Below are 18143 nucleotides of genomic sequence, written 5' to 3' on the forward strand. Positions count from 1 at the left end.
GAGATGGAATTCAGTTTTATTTTGTCCTCTCTGAAACTTCCATTTACACCATGGCCTCGTCTATCAAAGAGGAGGAGGAAGAGGAAGAACTCTGCCCGTCACCACAGAACTCAAGTACTCAGGTACTTGCTCCTTAGAGGCAGCAGGGTATTTGTTTCTCCAGTTGTTTGGCTCCAAGAGATTACACTTTCAGTACCAGTGTAGTGAGGAACCACTGGCAAACTGCTGGAAATGTCTTCTGGATTAATCAGTGTGTCATTTCATAAAGTGCTTCTGGAGTCAAAATCTTGTCAAGCTGTCAAAAGTGTCCATACTTTTGCAACACAAAGGATAAAAGAATCCCAATGGGTATGTCACTGAGTCCTTCCCAGCTGGGTCTCGTTATTGGCACTGCCACTTTAGCCACCGAGGCGCTGGCCCTCACCCCAGGCAAAGCCTCCTGGCCGCTCTTCAGGTAGTGGATTGTAATTTGGATCTTCATCTGGTGTATCAAAAATAGCCTTCCTAAAAGACAGCCAACGGATATAATTTAGTCCCAGAGTCATCTTAGGTCCTCGATACTACTCCAAGATCAAAAAGATCCCATGGGGTTTCCACCAATGGACAAGCAGTACGTCTGCCTACCAGTGAAACAGTTACCATATTTTGAAGGGATTCATAATTATTTCGCATTTACATTAACTTTTACCTCCTTTACTAATTTTTACTACAAAAGCAGTACATGTAATTGTAGCGAAAACAGGAAATATATACGAGCAAAACATCCTAAATCACCAGAGGTATTGACACTTTCAATATTCCTCCAGAACTTTTATATATGTAATTTTACAAAAGTTAGACACTACTTCTGTTTTGTAACCTTTCCCTAAATCTATCATGAATGTCTCCCCACAACCAAGGTATCACCCAATATCCACTGATAGATGAATAGGCAAACAAAATGGTATATACATACAATGGAATATTATTCAGTCTTAAAAAGAAAGGAAATTCTGACACATGCTACAACATGGATGAACCTTGAAGACACTGTGCTAAGTGAAATCAGCCAGTCAGAAAAGGACAAGTACTGTACGTTTCCAATTATATGAGATACCTAGAGTTGTCAAATTCATGGAGATAGAAAGTAGAATGGTGGTTGTCAAGGACTCGGGGGAAAGAAGGAATGGGGAGTTAATGTTTAATGGACACAGAGTTTCACTTTTGTAATATGAAGAGTTCTATAGATGGAAGGTGTTGATAGAAGCACAACGTGAATGTACTTAATGCGACTGAACAGTACACTCAAAATGTATAAGATGACAAATTTTATGTATACTTTATTGTAATTAAACTTTAAAAAAAACCTAACAAGTTATTCCAAGAAAAATCACACGGAGCATAAGAAGGGATAGCAAATGTCCAAAAGACTTTTAAAATACTACTATATGGTCATTCAAAATTTCCTTAAAGAATTAACCATTAAAGAAGCATCCTCTATTTGCATTCATGTTTTTAATTGTACTTGCCCACAGCTGATGAAATTAGATTATCTGAAAACTCCTGTTTTATACTGGGGTCAGAAAAAGCGTCTATATTTCAATATGAGCTCCTTTAATTCTTACAAATTAACAATAAACAGGCACTAAAAGAAAAATAAAGAGCTGAACAAGCAATTCAAAAAGGAAATCCAAATGGTTAAAAAACATGAAAATGTTTGCTCTCACAAGAATTAAAGGAAAGCATGTTAAAAACTGAGCCCCCCACCATCTACTTCCCAAACATTAGGTAGGGCAGAACAAAGCAGGTGTCCATGCGGGGAGGATGGGGGTGGGGAGGGGTGGAGCCATGGTGGCCCAGAGCAGGATGGGGGTTAGGGGAGCAGCCTTGCATAGGGAGTCAAGAGCCCAACTGGGGCATGCACACATGGAGCTGGCCTGCTGCAGGGTGTCAAGAGCCTGAGTAGGGTAAGGAGGGCACCCCCATAAGAGGGCAGCCTGACATAGGGAGTCTGAGGCAGAGCAGGGTGAGCAAGGCATCCATATGGAACAGGGGGACACAGTGACGAGAGACTGGCTACATATGGGGGTATTAATTAAATAAGTAAAAACATTAATGATAACAGGAATTGGGTTTCTCACTGTCAGTGAGAATGGGGAAATATGGAAAGGGGTGGATTGTCATAAAATAGAATACTAGTCAGCAAAAAAGGGAACAAATTACTGTTACAAGAAAAACAATGTGAGTTTCAAAAACATTATGTTGAATGAAAGAGCCCTTATACAAAGGAGTACATACATACTATATGATTCCACTCATGAAGCTGTAGAACATGCAAAACTAATCTGTGGAGCGACAAAATCAGCATAGTGATTGTTTCTTGGGGGAAGGGGGCAGGGTTGACAGGAAAGGGGCTTGAGAGAACTTTCTGGGTAATGGTAATTTTCTCTTGATAGGAATTTGGGTTACATAGGTATGTGCGTTTATGAAAACCCGTTAGTCGAAACCCTTGCGATGTGTGTATTTTGTTGTATATAAACAAAGAACTCTAGTTAGGGACTTCCCTGGTGGCACAGTGGTTAAGACTCCGCACTCCCAAAGCAAGCAGCCCGGGTTTGATCCTTGGTCAGGGAACTAGATCCCACATGCATGCTGCAACTAAGAGTTCGCATGCCACAACTAAGGAGCCCGCCTGCTGCAACTAAGACCTGGTGCAACCAAATAAATAAATAAATTTAAAAAAAGAATTCTAGTTAGTGATAGAGATTCTAAAATATTTAGAGAATTAAGTATACTGGAATGGAAAGATGGATGGAGAGGTAGATAGATGTACAAAAAGCAAGAATAGTAAACTGTTAATTGTAGAATCTATGTGGTAGGTAAATGTGACTGTATAATTTTTTCCACTTTTCTGTAAGTTTGGAAATTTTCATAATAAAATATTGGAGGAAAAATATAGAAAGGAAAAAAAAATGAATGAATCACGTGGAGTTGTACCAGAACTGCGAGTATCCGCATAAACCCATGTTTAAAAAACACACAGATCTGAAAACATACATGTATATACACTCATATGCATATGTATATAATTCCCTTGCTCTGTTCACTGAGAGGACTTGGGAGTAGTAATACTCCAAAAGCAATAAGCACATCTGCCGCCCAGACCTTGGTCTCTAAATACCATTCTCTACTAAAAAGGAACTAGGCCTCCTTAAAGAAATAGCTGATTCTACAACTGGGTCAAGAAGAGCACAAGATGAGCCTGGGATATCTTGCTAGGCCAGAAAGTAATAAATTGGTTTTAAAAAAAAAAAAAAAGATGGGAGCACATTGAATAATACTTCAAAGCCAGTTTAAGGAGGCTCCCCTTGGCCAAATCTGGGACAATATAAGCATCAAAATAAACAACAATAAGGGATTATAATTCATGAATAAAACATGAAACCATGGATTCTTGCAGATATAAATGAATTGAAATTCGATATGAAAAAGGATGTTTACGTAGTCTCAAAGTACCTCCCCACAAAACACTTAATTACAAAGGGGAAAAAAAGTAACTTTGGCAATGGAAAAGCCCTGCAGATACCTTAATCAAGTAATCAAAGTGATTACTACCACTTTGGCAAATTCAACCAATTGAAATCCTGTGCCAATAGGCTGCAATCAGAAGAACGCAGTATCACTTCTCTGATATTCCTGCCACAGATGCAAAACCTGAACCTAAATGTGAGGGAACATCAGACAAACCCAAATTGAGAGACATTCTACAAAATGGGGTTATAATCTTCAAAAACATCAATGTCACGAAAGACAAGGTAAAGCTGAGGAGCTGCTCCACACTGAAAGGGACTAAAGAGACATGGTAACGAAGCGAAACACCTGAATCTGAACTGCATTCTTCTGCTATATTCTGAGGACAACTGCCAAAAGTGGAATTGGGTCTGAGAATTAATGTTTATTTCCAGATTTTGACTATGTAAAAGACTGTCCTTGTTTACAGAAAGTGCACATTAAAGGGGGTCATGGGGCTCTCCCACATTTGATGAAGATGTGGGGAAATGGACACATACGTTGCTGGTGGAAATGTAAACCTGAATATCCATTCTGCATGGCGGTTTGGCAAGAAACTGAACAGCTATTCTACTTGTAGGAATTTATCCTTTGAAAATAATCATGGATGTGCGCAAAGGATGTGCTGCTACACATGCTATATGGACGTGTAGCTACAGGAATGTTCACCACTCCAATTATGGAAGGAAGAGCAAGAAGGATGTCAGTGTCCATTGCTAAGAGACTCGTAAATCGTGCTCCATTCATATCGGGGGTATCATGCAGCTGTTACAATTCTGTCGGACATTTATGATGGAAAAATGATTATGATATATTACATTAGAAAGAAGCTTATGAAACAGCATTTTTTAAAGAGTACACAGACAGTAAAAGGCTCATGAATACACATTAAAAAGTTAACAGTGGTAGCCACTGTTATATCTAAATGGTGGGATTATGGAAGACTTTACTTTCTTGATTTTGCTTATTCTACAGTCAACATTTAATAATAAAAACTCACATTTTATTCCTCAAGTGAACCCTTTTTAATGCAGTACGTCCCAAGGACACAAAATTCTGGCATAGAAGGAGGTCCTATAAATCAAAGCTCTACCCTCAGGAAACTGACATGTGAAAAAGCAGAAGGGACTTGCTTAAAATCACATGGCTGGTTGGCAGAACAAACAGCCTGTATCTGGTTTCCAGCCCAAAGCTATTTCCACTCTACTTCACTGCTTATCTCTATCACCTGTTTGGAAGACCAGACATTCCACCTTTAGAAACCTCCCTCTAGTCAGTTTTGCCCATTTCGCTACTTCACCTCTCTAAACTCAGACAGCATCCTTCATGAAACCAACAGGCTCCTCCCTGGGACAGGAGGTGCTGGTGGTCAGCTGGGACAGCAATTACCACATCACCCTCAGGACACCTTGAGCCTCCTGCCACAACTCTGGCATGGTCTGTTCCTACCCAATCCAATTGCTCCTCAACGGCAGCCCGATTGCTCAATCTCCAAATATTTACTGGCCTGAACGATGTGTGCTGGGAGCCCCGGTTTACCTGCAAGGAACATGTAACCTGGTGTTAAATACTCACAGAATAGATGGTGTTTTCAAAATTCTTATTCCACCAGGTTGATTGGGAAATACATCTTCCAAGAAAAAATATATGTGTCCAACTGCAATACCTAGAGTCAACCAGAAATAAAGGATGAGGGAGAGGATTAGAAATTTGATGGCAGGAGGCTCTACCAACAAAAATTTCTTCTCTTTAGGAAGAAATGTCAATATACTTATTAACATCTTGAAAACTAATATTGTAGTCTTTGAGCATATAACTATCAGATAATCCTGTAAGAGCTGTATATGAAGGCCAGGCAGGATTAACATGAAAAATAGTGACAAAATAAGTTTGCAAGTAAAATAATAGAAAAAGTAGTGCTAAGAATCTTACCCAAGAGGTCCACAATGATTGAGTTCCCCAACAACAAGGAAAAGCCCATGAGCACCCAGGGTAGAAAGGGGGCCTGGAAATTGAGAAGGCCGAAGAAGTTCATGCGGACATACGGGTTCCTTCGGCTCCACACGTAGACAAGCATTATTGTAAAGGCCTGGCCCAAGAAAACTAAGCTCACAAACAAACCGAAAAGCTAGCGGTTGGCATTAAGGAAAACAGCAACATTAAGTATAATAGGGAAGACTGGGCAAGGGAACTAAGGATTGTGTTCTAACATACATTTGAATTAGGAAAGGCGAGCAGTAGTTACATCTTTAGGAAAAAAAAAAAAGCCTGAAAATAATTACCCAGAGCCATCAGGCAAAAACCTGCTTAGGCGACATCATCTGAAGTGTTGCTAATTCAAATTAATATTCTGCTTTCATGAAGTTCTTGCCTCTTTGGAGTATGTGTTAATTCCTTGGTCAGTGATCACCATGAGGACCTTTACAAACGTGAATCAAGCCAGCTGGAGCAAAACCATCTTGTCAGACAGGGCTACATTCAAGTCTGGTACTCAGTTGACAATTCTTTTTTCAAAAAAGTAATTTATTTAACTAATAAGAAACTACTGTATAGCACAGGGAACTCTACTCAATGCTCTGTGGTGACCTAAAAAATGGGAAGGAAATCCAAAAAAGAGGGGCTATATGCATACGTATAGCTGATTCACTTTGCTGTACAGCAGAAACTAACACAACACTGTAAAGCAACTATACTCCAATAAAAATTTTAAAAAAAGTTTTGATGTTGACCAAATAAACGTCTTACCAACTTAGCTTAAAAGTAAAGTACACCCACCAACAAGAATACATCTAAGATACTTAATAGTAACCCACCTGGGTTAACAGTTCCTCTGACTTGCTCACAGTAGAAAAGCATCCTGTCCAACCTCTAGGCTTAGAAAAGCTGCCACATAAAGTACGCTGTAAAATAAATAGGAGCCTGAAGCTAATATGTGGGGGGTCTACTTTTATCTGTTCATTCCGAGTATCTAGTGAATTTTGGGAGACAGATGAAAAGCTTTAGGAAGAGAGAGGGAGTTCTTTAGTATTTTCCTGTATTTGTTCTATTTGTCGAAGGATACAGTCATTAAGAATCCACCAAAAAGGAACATAAATACAAAGTCTGCTGTCCGACCTCGGAAAGAGCCTTCTTCTAGCATTCGACAGTAACGATATCTTAAGTTCCAAGTTAAGAAAATGTTAAGCACACAAATATGAAGAAAGTAAATTTCTTTTTTTTTAAATTTTTTTTTGCGGTACACGGGCCTCTCACTGTTGTGGCCTCTCCCATTGCGGAGCACAGGCTCCGGACGCGCAGGCTCAGCGGCCATGGCTCACGGGCCCAGCCGCTCCGCGGCATGTGGGATCCTCCCGGACCGGGGCACGAACCCGTGTCCCCTGCATCGGCAGGCGGACTCTCAACCACTGTGCCACCAGGGAAGCCCAAGAAAGTAAAATTTAATGTACCACTTAAGTACACTTGGACTCCACTTTATGTGTAAGAAGTCAGCCTTTGTTCCTGTAAGAATATTTATGAGTGGTAGTATGGTTGCGTCTCTTTTACCAGGCATTTTAGGCAAGGTGAAGAGAAGACCGGCTCCATGTTTTACAAAAACTGTTCCTGACTGGGGAACTAGGCCAGACACCACATAAACATGCTTCCCGTCACCGACTACACCTTTTCAAATTTGTCCTGTCTTTCCCGTGTTCAGCCACAGCATAACCTACACCATCCTTGCTTTTTCACAACCTAATTTGGAGGAAATCCCCATCAAGAAGCTTCATGTAAAAATCTGCCTTTTCAGGCCAGGGAGTTAAGCATTGCTGTACCTCAGTCAATAAGGAGGCATTACAATGAAAAAATTTAATTATTAGAAACTTACCAGAATGATACACCATACAGAAGACACAGGAATCCATCCTAGGGCAGGAATCCTGTCACCCCTAAAAGGCCCTTTGTCTACTGCAGATGAGCTGAGCTGTAACTCCCCTCTTAATCCAGAGGGTCGGGGTGCAGGAGAAATGCCCTGCTCAATGGCCCCAATTACCATCTGATCAGAGCACAACTCTTCCTCTCTTTCAACAAACTGGAACATGGCGAGCCCAGGAGACACGGCACTGTCTTTCCAACCAGTGGAACTAGCAACCAAGATCCAAGGAGATCTCAAGTTCTCCATCCCCCATGAACCCACTCCCAGGTTGTGTTTTATCACTTGGGGCCCGCCAGTGTTATTTTGTAAGTACGCCTCAATTAAATCACTTCTGCTCTCCTTTGATCAGATCTGTAAGTGGCTTATGGGCAGAAATGTAAACATTTTACGGTTAAATACCTCCCATTTGAATAAACAGTGACCTATAAACACCCTCAAAACATTACTAACTGACCAACTATTCTGTGTATCACTGAGCCAGTAGCCAGAAGTTACAGCTAAGATGGTAACAAAAATAACAGGATTAATAGTTTCAAACAATATTGTATTTCCTAAGTAAACCTAAAGTTTTTATGCTAACCCCACTTAGTAAAGGATACAGAAAAATCATGTTAAATAAAAAATTGAATCCAACTGGCCCAAAAAATAAGAAATTGGTGATTAGCCTCCATATCTGTTAAAAGAAAAACATCAAGAGAAAGATAGATTAAGTAAAATATACCAGAAAACATTTTTATATTAAGATGAAGGAGCTATCCTATGACTACAAGGGTTGGAAGGCCATGAATAGGTGATACTGTCTGAACTCAAAAGTGAGGCACACAATCTGACACTGAATTTTTGTGCTGCTTCAGTGAAAGATGTCACTTGCCCCAGGAATTTCTAAGGATAGTAGGACAGAAAACTTGAAATTGTGATTCTTTTTTTTTTTAAAACCCATACTATATGGTCAGGCAAATTATGGGAAAAGTTTGATGGAAAGACTAGGTTAATTTGCAGAATAGTGCTTTCATATATGTATTATCACAATCTAATGAATAGTCTCAAGATATGAAAGGAAAATTGCTGGATCTAATTATCAATTGCTAAGAAATGTTTCTATATCAGTTGTCAGAAACATCCAGAGTGAAGAGTAACTAAAGCAAATACTCAAGTTCTAGTCTGAACAAAGAGCCAACTCCCTGTAAGTAAAGACCTAATACTTTAACAATTAGAGTCTAATTGGTAGATACACAGACGCTCATTTTCAAACCCTGATATACTCTTACCCACCCAAACCATCCACACCTGCAATAAAAACAACTACTCACAATGACAGAACACTTAACATTTAAAGTGTTTTAAAATATTCTGTTCTCTCATGTGATCTTAATTATCCTGTGAGATGAGCAGGTTGGCACTACCATCCCCATTTCACATATGAGGAAAGTAAGAGACCTGGATGATTTTAAAATGGCCTGCCCAAGGACACACAGTTTGTATAGGGAGACTGAACTCAAACGGAGAAATCCTAATTCCAACTGCAGATACTGGTGTCAAGAGTTTAACCTCAGGGGATTCCTTGGTGGTCCAGTGGTTAAGACTCCATGCTTCTACTGTAGAGGATGCGGGTTTGATTCCCTAGTTGGGGAACTAAGATCCCGCATGCCACATGGCTGGCCAAAAAAACCCCCCCCAAAAAACAAAAAAACAAGAGTTTAACCCCAGGCAAAATCAAATCTCGTTTGTTTGGATGGAGCTATAGCTCCCAGCAAAGGCCATGTGAGTAGAGGAGGAAGAATGCAGTTATAAGGGCCCACAGGTCTGCTTTATGCATCATTTAATTCTTAAGAATTGGTAACTTTTTTTTTTTTTTTTTTTTTTTTTTTTTTTTTTTTTGCGGTACACGGGCCTCTCACTGTTGTGGCCTCTCCCGTTGCGGAGCACAGGCTCCGGACGCGCAGGCTCAGCGGCCATGGCTCACGGGCCCAGCCGCTCCGCGGCATGTGGGATCTTCCTGGACCGGGGCACGAACCCGTGTCCCCTGCATCGGCAGGCGGACTCTCAACCACTGCGCCACCAGGGAAGCCCCAAGAATTTGTAACTATTAAAGTTGAAACAATTCAGGATTGTTTACTACATACTAACTGCATCCAGGATTTTAGAGTCCTCAACCTAGTGAGGAGACAAGCATATAAATAAGTGCAAGTATGAGATGAGAGATATAAAAAAAGTATTTACAGATACCCTAAGGACACAAGGGAGGATGAATCTGAGAAGGCTACACAAAAGCTGCATCTTGAAAGACAAGCTGGAGTTCAGTGGGTATACAGTGAATGAAACACATTTGGGACAGAGGCAACAGCAGGTGTAGAAACAGAATTACTGGTTTTGGGGTCTCTCTCTTACTCCAACTATAGCCTATATGATCATTCTAGAACAGGAAAACACATCTCTCTTTTAGCACTCAAATTACTGGAAAGGACCATCTCTCACTGTAATCTAATACACTGCCATGTTGTCTTCGATGTCAGTCTTCTGGAGTTCTGTTAGGATGATGTGATCCCTGGAAGATGGATCAGAACACTAACTGAACTGAGTTTCTGAACAGGACCATAGCAGTAACACCAAGGTGGCAGGTGTGGTACATGGTGGTGAGTGCACAAAATAAGGGCATCCTGTGAGACTCTCCCTGGACAGCCAGCTGATCAGTCTCCTCTCAATCTGTAACATTAACTTTGAACCAGTGATTCCTAAATACAGGAACTGGACACATCAAATCAAAACCATGCAGGGAACTTTAAAAATAAAATACAGATTCTTAATTCCTACACTTGGCGATTCTGATTTGGTACATGATGAGGAGCTTGAGAGTCTCTTAAAAGTTCCAGACTGCAAGAATCACTGCTTTGTACCCCGCCCCCCCACCTCCATAAGCCTTATAATCAAGTATTCCCACTGAATTCTTTGAGACAGTATATGACAGGATTAGCTACTAAAATGTAAGAAAAACAAGTTTAAAAACTGAGGCATTAATGGCGGTTGTGATGGACCACTTACTTGAAAGTGTTTAAAGATTAATTCGGGATTGAAGTACAACTGAAAAGGTGTGATCAATTCCAACTGCTGAAATAGAAAAAGAATTTCTTCAAGCAAGTCAATCAAGAAACAAAATATCATCATTTACAACAAAAGATTAATAGGGTCAGCAATTTCCCACTCTCAGTCACTTAGACTGAATCATTTAAGGCTTTCTTCTTAGGCTGGAGGAAAAGGATGGTAAAGAACTGTGTAGAATTGATACAATTCTTTGTATTCCCCAATACCTAACACAAAGTAAAAGTCTGTTTGATGTTTCAATAGTTAAGGGTAATGTGAAGGTATGGAAGGCAGGTGGTGATATCTTCGATACAGGGCAAGTAAGAGCAGCTGCTACGAATCTGTCCAACACATGGGCACCACCTGAAACAACTGTGTGAAGCAACAGAATTCACTCAAAAGAACCAAGACTCAATACCCTGCCACCGTGAGGGCTGGGTGCTTCCAGCCAACCTCTATTACAGACTCTCTGTATTTCAAGACTTTTCCGCTCGACAACTTCCAGCTTTCTATCCTCAATATCTACGTTTCTCCAGTAAGCGGACCCTCCTTCCACTAGTCACCACATTATCATCTGGCCACCGCAGGAGTTCTCAGACACGTTTCCTGGGTGGGCGGCTCCCACCCAAGCCCTGACTTGGTACAGATCCTGCCTTTATTTCTCAAAAACTGACCCTCAGTCCTGATCCCCCAGCCCTCTTGGAGCAGCACTCCCTTCTAGGGTCACCGGGTAAGCACTCACGGGGCCACTCCGAACCCCAAAGTGAACCCTGTACGCCTCCACCCACCCTTGAGACCAACCCCTCTGAGCTTCCCGGAGGCCCAAACCCCAGTTTCCCGAGGACCCGGTTATATCCAGCACGGATAATGAGAAGCTGGCGCTGCAGCTGCTCACCACAGCGGCGGTGGTGAGGACGCAGGCGGTGGTGTAGGCGCGGCTGACCGGTGGGATCTGCAGGTACTCCAACCGGAGGCTCTGGTACGCCATTTTCCCCGCCGCCGCCGGCCCCCCCCCCACTTCCCCTTCCGCCAGTCTGTCCCAGAGGCGGGGCGGGATCAGGGCGGGGCCCTCCCCTTTACGCTGCTGCCCAATCAGCGCTGCTCAGTTGGTCAGCCACCAATCGCTAGAGCCCGAATGAAAGAACACCCGCCAATCACGAGTTGTGTCTCCGCGGCGGCCCAGCCTCGCTTCTCCACCCACCTACGTCGCGGGAAAGAGGGTGAGTACCGCTTCCTTCCGCCAATCCCCGCAAGCCACAGCTAGCTTTCCCGCTCGCCCTCTTTCCGTCAGCAATATAGGTTGCCCCCGGACAGCCAGCCAATCAGGAGTGCGGTAGCATCTTGCCCTCGCTCTAAGGCAGCTAGCGGTCGGAATTTGAGGGAGTTAGCGGTGCTGCCTATCTCTGGCAGCCGGCGGTGGTTTAAAGAAGGTGGCGGGAAGCCAGTGTTTGGTCGAATTCGTCACTCTCATGGTCGCTTGGGTAAGTGCCACGGGGCTGCATTTTCTCTGAAGAGGAGCGAGAAGGGGTGGCACTGGCTGAGGCCTCATCGCCGGGCGCTGGAGCGGCCCGATGGAGCAAAGTCTCCGGTGGGCCGCGAACCTCCACTCTTAAGGTTCCGGCATGCAGCGGGGGCGCGGGGCCTGCCGGGAGCCAGTGCTCAGGCCGGAAGTGGTTCCTACTCCGCGGTTTCTGGAGCTCCCGGCGCTCTACTCGCTGAGGTGTCTTGGGCACCTCCCGCGTTTCACCTGTAAATATCTATTGAAACCGTACTCATCCTGCCCTCAGGAAATCTAAGGCTTGCGGAGAAGATAGGCCCGTGATAATAATATCCTAAAGTAGGAGTTGGCCAGTGCCCGAAGAGAGGTCCTGATGGGAATTCAGAGGAGGGGGTGGGTCGGCAGGGAAGTGTATTTAAACTGACCCTTGGAAGATATTTGGCCAGGCATCTTCTCTTGAGGGAAAGACATCACAGGGAAAGGCCATAGCTTGGTTTGGTTGGAACAAAGAGTAGTCAGATCATGGCAGGCAAAGTTAAGAATATTATACTTTATTCGGTGGGTTATAAGGAAGCACTAAAGGTTGTTGGAACAGGGAGTGGCCTCGTCTGGTAGTATATAAGGAAGGAATTAAGTAAAAGGCTGGAGAGAGTGGTTTTTAAAAAGGATATGAATGGGTAATTTACAGAAGGAGAAACCTTAAGAGTTAATACGTTTCAGGTGGTGCTCAACTTTACTGGCAGTTGGAGAAACGCACATTAAAATACTTTTACCTGCACCCCAAACATCACCCTCACAGCCTATTGATAAAACAGTGCTGAGTGTTTTGCCTACCCTGGTAAGCAAAACACCTTGACAGAGCTTTGGCAATGTCTTGTAGGGATGACAGGCAAGATTGGAGTTTTTTGAGAATCGCAAATTTGGTTTAAGGTGGATTTTTCAATTTGGAGGCTTGATTAGGATTGGGTAGAGCTCATGAAAAGCAGTCCAGCATTGGGAGAAACAGCTGAGGCAAGGGTTTCAGAGAATCTTGCTGTACAGATTGTTGGTGCTTAGCATTTCAGAGTTGATCAGTCTTTCCGGGGGCTCATAATGAATAGTCAAGCCGTTTGGACAATGAAAATATTACTCAGGTCTCCTAGAATAGTAGAGTCATGCTAATGTAAACAGTAAGCTGTTTGGGGAGGCAAGGAGACTGTCGATAGTTGCAGTCCTCTGTGTCCAGCCTGTGTGGGGGTTAGATGGTTTTGGTTTTCAAAAAGCAACACTGTAAAACAATTTTACAAGATTGGCAAAAATAAGAATTTTGAGTAATATCAAGTGAAGGCAAAGACATGAGAAAGAAATTCTCATATACTGCAAATGGGAGGGTAAACCAGCCTAGCTGTACTCCCACCCCTAGTGTTCTGGAGAACATTTTAGTGGTATTTAGTGAAATTATGTATGGGTAAACTCTGTGGCCCAGCAACTATGGACAGTGGACACATGAAGTACGGTATACGCATATGGTAAAATTAATGGAATACTTCGGTTAGAACCAATGAAGTGGGGCTTCCCTGGAGGCGCAGTGGTTAAGAATCCACTTGCCAATGCAAGGGACACAGGTTCGAGCCCTGGTGCAGGAAGATCCCACATGCCGCAGAGCAGCTAAGCCCGTGCGCCACAACTACTGAGCCTGCGCTCTAGAGCCTGTGAGCCACAACTACTGAAGCCCACGCGCCTAGAGCCCGAGCTCCACAACAAGAGAAGCCATTTCAGTGAGAAACCCGTGCACGTCAACGAAGAGTAGGCCCTGCTTGCTGCAACTAGAGAAAGCCGCGCACACAGCAATGAAGACCCAGTGCAACCAAAAATAAAAAAAGAACCAATGAAGTAAAATAACAATGAAGTGTAATAACATGAAGTGATTGCAAACATAATGTAAAGCAAACCACACATAAAGAAAACTGTATTTTTCAAGACTATACAGTTGACCCTTGAACAACGTGGGGATTAGGGGTGCCAATCCACCCAGCAGTCAAAAATCCTTGTGTAATTTAGAGTTGGCTCTCCATATATGCAGTTCTACATTCACAGTTTCAAGCAACTGTGGGTTATGTAGTACTTTAGTATTTACTACTGAAAAATATCCACGTATAACTGGACCTGGGCAGTTCAAACCCATGTTGTTCAAAGGTCAACTGTATGTCTAAAACCTGTTAAAGATGAATTAAAATTAAAGATGAACTGAAAAGGCATACATTAAAACACTGGAGTAGGTTCCTATGGGCGATGAAAGAAAATAAATAAGAGAGGACCTAGCATGGACCAAATATAGAGTGCTATGAAATAGGAAGTATTATCACTTCAATTATGCATATGTGAGGTCCTTAAAAAGGAGGACAGGGTGGTTAGTAAAGGTCAGATGATGAAGGTCCTTGTAAGCCATGAGAAAGAGTTTGAAATTGATCCTGAAGGCATAGGGTAGTGTTGAAATTAAAATCCTGTTAATCCACAGAATCCTCTCCACAAGATATAGAAGAGAAAGCAGTTTTATTACTGAATAAGCATATCTGGATTACAATGCATTATAGGTAATCTGTGAATGAGATGACAAAGACAGAAAGAAATTCTACCCTATTTTATACAGCTAAACCATTACAACCATTCTATTTTTAGCCATTACATAAATTCTCAAGATTAACAGCATCTTGTCCCATAGAAAGATTTGACTGCACCACTTGCTGCAAATTATTTCATAAGGTTCATCCTAAATTCACCTGGTAATTGAGGTAGCCATTTTTTTTAGCTAATTACTTTGCAGGAATAAACTATGAATACTTTTATTTCTATGACAAGTATATGGTTACAGCTCAGAAAAAGGTCCCTAGGTTAAACACCCACATTGACAGGGAGATAGGAGTGCTATTTTCCTAGATGTTTACATTTGAAAGGAATGTCTCCCAGACCCTTGAGAAAACATCAGGCTTGCTCAGCCTGATATTTTTCAGATGGCAAGGTTGGAAGGACAGGGGAGTTGAGGACCTTGGCAAGGGAGCCGTTGAAGTGATGGATCATGGAGCTTAAAATGGAGAGAGGAAGAAGTGAGGTGGGAGAGACTGAGCGCTAGAAAAAGAAGATCAGAGGGCTGAAAGTCTTGACGATTAAGGTATAATATGAATATGCGAATGAGCGTTGGAAGACCAGCATATGAGGTTGTGGTCAAAAAGTAGGAGCAGCTAGGGAAAGAAGTTACAAATATCAATCGCCATGTGGCTAAAAGAGTGGAGATGAAGATCATCGAAACTCAAGGAACTGAGTCTCTAGGGCATTGGTAAGATCATCCATGTAAACTTGAAAGTTGTCTGGGATGATAGGATTCCGAAGGCTGATCCATAGGCCAGAAGCCTCAGTAACTGAGAGGTGAGGGAAATGGACAATGAGGAGGAAGAGGGAGGTTACAGGCTGATGGAAAGAGCCTCAGCGAGGCGGCGTTTGTATCCTGCTGCGGATGAGTGAGGCTGGAAGTAGCATCAGGTATCAAGGAACATAAACTTCATATTTTTTTGTCTGCTTTGTTTTGTTTTTGTTTGCTTTGCTATCTGTAATGTCATTTGTTACTTTCATCAGATGATTTTTTTGAACACAAATGAAATTTTTTCTTATTACATTTGCAGATTTTTCACATTCAAAATAAACAAAGCAAAATAAGCCAAGATGTCTGTTGATCCGATGACCTATGAGGCCCAGTTCTTTGGCTTCACACCGCAAACTTGCATGCTTAGGATCTACATTGCATTTCAAGACTACCTATTTGAAGTGATGCAGGCTGTTGAACAGGTTATTCTGAAGAAGCTGGATGGCATCCCAGACTGTGCGATTAGCCCAGTCCAGATTCGTAAGTGCACGGAAAAGTTTCTTTGCTTCATGAAAGGACGTTTTGATAACCTTTTTGGCAAAATGGAGCAGCTGTTTTTACAGTTGATCTTGCGTATTCCCCCAAACGTCTTGCTTCCGGAAGATAAACCTCAGGAGACGCATCCTTACAGTGAGGAAGAATTCCAGCTTCTCCAAAAAGAAATTGAACAGTTACAGGAGAAGTATAAGACTGAATTATGCACTAAGCAGGCCCTTCTTGCAGAATTAGAAGAGCAAAAAATTGTTCAGGCCAAACTCAAACAGACATTGTCTTTGTTTGATGAGCTTGAAAATGTTGGCAGAGACCACGGGACTAGTGATTTTAGGGAGAGCTTGCTGTTCCTGGTTCAGAACTCCAGAAAACTACACAATATTAGAGACAATGTGGAAAAGGAAGGCAAAAGACTGAAAATATCTTAATGTCTAAATAATAAAAGGGGTTTGTCAGAAGGTGGAATGATAAGGGGTTTATATCAATGACCATTCTGATCCTAGTGAACTGCGTACTTTGGGGGCGTCTTCTTTGTTCACTCTTTCCTGTATTCCACGGCCTCCTCATTTTTGGTCCACTCTCCTGAAGCATCTATGCACTACCTTGAACTAATCTTTGAAGCATCTGTGCTTAGCAGCCTCTAATGGCTGGCAAGGGATTCTTGGTTCAATAACGACTCATTTGGGGGCATGACTGAAGAAGTAAAGCTTTCCCTGGCCATTTAAAGATATTTGTAAAAGTTGTACCTGGGTCATCAGTCCTCTGTAACCTTGATCCTTTTGCCTTACTCTTTGGATGAGACCAAATGAGAAAAAGGTTAAGTGGACATCTTTTTTTTATTATTATTATTGTTATTTTTTTGTGTGGTACGTGGGCCTCTCACAGCTGTGGCCTCTCCCGTTGCGGAGCACAGGCTCCGGACGCGCAGGCTCAGCGGCCATGGCTCGTGGGCCCAGCCGCTCCACGGCATGTGGGATCTTCCCGGACCGGGGCACGAACCTGTGTCCCCTGCATCGGCAGGCGGACTCTCAACCACTGCGCCACCAGGGAAGCCTGGACATCTTCTTTATTAACCAGCCACTGCACTGTGGGACAGCCAACACAGACTGCTTGTTCTTGCCCAGTAACTTTTCTCACACGGGGACTTTAATAACTCGTTGAAGGAAGCAAGTAGCAGAAAAAACAGCTATGACCTTTAGAAAGAAGAAAGAAGTTATTTTGTTTCTAAAATAAATCCTTTCCATGACCAAGGCCTTGGTGAGGTTAAAGAGTTTACTGTCATGGAGCCCAGCAATGGAAGACATTGGACAAAAAGGAAGCAGATTTCACTGACATAGAAAAGGAAGCCTGGAACATATCCAATAGCAAAATTTATATTAACTGACTATTAGGTATTTATACCTTTTTTTTTCATGCTTCAGTTAGTTTTGGAATCTGCCTTGTACCTAATATTTAATTATTTATTCACACTCATAAGCATCAAATATTTAGTACTCTCAGTGATAAATTTTAGCCGTGTCTTGTGCTTAAATTCAATGGAATCTAATATTTCCTTTTGTAACTAATCCATGTAAAATGTTAGATCACCCAAGGAAAGGGGAGAGATAGCAATAGTTGCTCTTAAGGTATTACTTGCCTTCCATGTCTTCCTAAAGAACAGGATTTGGAGTTTCTCCTTTACATAGAAGTGTAACTTAGGGTGTTAATATTTGCAATTAAATATTCATCAGTTTAGGAAGCCTGTGTTTACCTGGAATATGTTTATTATCAAAGAGTCCTTTTTTCCAATCCTGTACATTAAATATATATGTTTTTAAAGCATTGATTTGTGATTTTCTGCTGTATATAATGTCATGGTATGCGTCCTTCAGTATGACTTTTTACCCAAATGATCATTTATTTTTATTTTTTATTTTTGCATTTGGAGCTTATTTAAAATCTCCTAGTGTAGTGGGTTGAATGGTGATCCCCCAAAAGGTATGTCCATGTCCTGATTCCTAGAATCTGTGATTGTGCCTTATTTGGAAAAATGGTTTTGCAGGTAAAATTATGTTAAGGATCTGGAGATAAGGAAGTCATCCTGATTTATCTGGCTGGGCCCTAAATCCAATGACAGGTGACTTTATAGAGGGAGATTTGAGACAGACAAGGAGGAGGCCTTGTGACCACAGAGGGAGATTGGAGTGATGCAGCCACAAGTCAAGGAATGCCAAGAGCCA

General features: G+C 42.1%; 2 protein-coding genes and 1 long non-coding RNA gene across 4 annotated transcripts; 1 reads left to right on the forward strand and 2 right to left on the reverse strand.

Moving 5' to 3' along the window:
* On the reverse strand, nt 1-11589 carry DERL2 (derlin 2). Of its 2 annotated transcripts, none has more exons than XM_067716473.1 (7): nt 11433-11589; nt 10499-10564; nt 8059-8132; nt 6611-6704; nt 5482-5677; nt 5125-5215; nt 1-504 (listed from the first exon to the last, which is right to left on the reverse strand). In XM_067716473.1, the coding sequence occupies exons 1-7, from the start codon at nt 11523-11525 to the stop codon at nt 399-401; spliced, it is 720 nt and encodes a 239-aa protein (XP_067572574.1). In that variant the 5' UTR covers nt 11526-11589; the 3' UTR covers nt 1-398. The 2 variants fall into 2 exon arrangements, with proteins under 2 accessions (XP_067572574.1, XP_067572575.1); XM_067716474.1 differs by having other exon boundaries at nt 10499-10561; nt 11433-11570.
* On the reverse strand, nt 5804-6602 carry LOC137212735 (uncharacterized). Its single transcript, XR_010937602.1, has 2 exons — nt 6363-6602; nt 5804-6135 (listed from the first exon to the last, which is right to left on the reverse strand). It is a non-coding gene; the product is annotated as an uncharacterized lncRNA (long non-coding RNA).
* Nucleotides 11590-11765: 176 nt separating the features above from the next.
* On the forward strand, nt 11766-17745 carry MIS12 (MIS12 kinetochore complex component). The gene is made up of 2 exons (XM_067716475.1): nt 11766-12018; nt 15692-17745. Exon 2 carries the CDS (start codon nt 15732-15734, stop codon nt 16350-16352), a length of 621 nt encoding a protein of 206 aa, XP_067572576.1. The 5' UTR covers nt 11766-12018; nt 15692-15731; the 3' UTR covers nt 16353-17745.
* Nucleotides 17746-18143: the final 398 nt, after the last annotated feature.

This window comes from Pseudorca crassidens, chromosome 19 (genome assembly GCF_039906515.1).
Source record: "Pseudorca crassidens isolate mPseCra1 chromosome 19, mPseCra1.hap1, whole genome shotgun sequence".
Taxonomy (NCBI): Eukaryota; Metazoa; Chordata; class Mammalia; order Artiodactyla; family Delphinidae; genus Pseudorca; species Pseudorca crassidens.

What these genes read in the sequence shown, in the direction of transcription:
- DERL2 (XM_067716473.1), bottom strand. Translation starts at nt 11,525, where the DNA reads ATGGCGTACCAGAGCCTCCGGTTGGAGTACCTGCAGATCCCACCGGTC. An exon ending in TCCTCACCACCGCCGCTGTG is followed by an intron (nt 10,565 to 11,432) that starts GTGAGCAGCTGC and finishes TTTCTATTTCAG; the next exon opens with CAGTTGGAATTGATCACACC. An exon ending in TTATTTAACATGATTTTTCT is followed by an intron (nt 6,705 to 8,058) that starts GTATCCTTTACT and finishes TTGGAACTTAAG; the next exon opens with ATATCGTTACTGTCGAATGC.
- MIS12 (XM_067716475.1), top strand. Translation starts at nt 15,732, where the DNA reads ATGTCTGTTGATCCGATGACCTATGAGGCCCAGTTCTTTGGCTTCACA.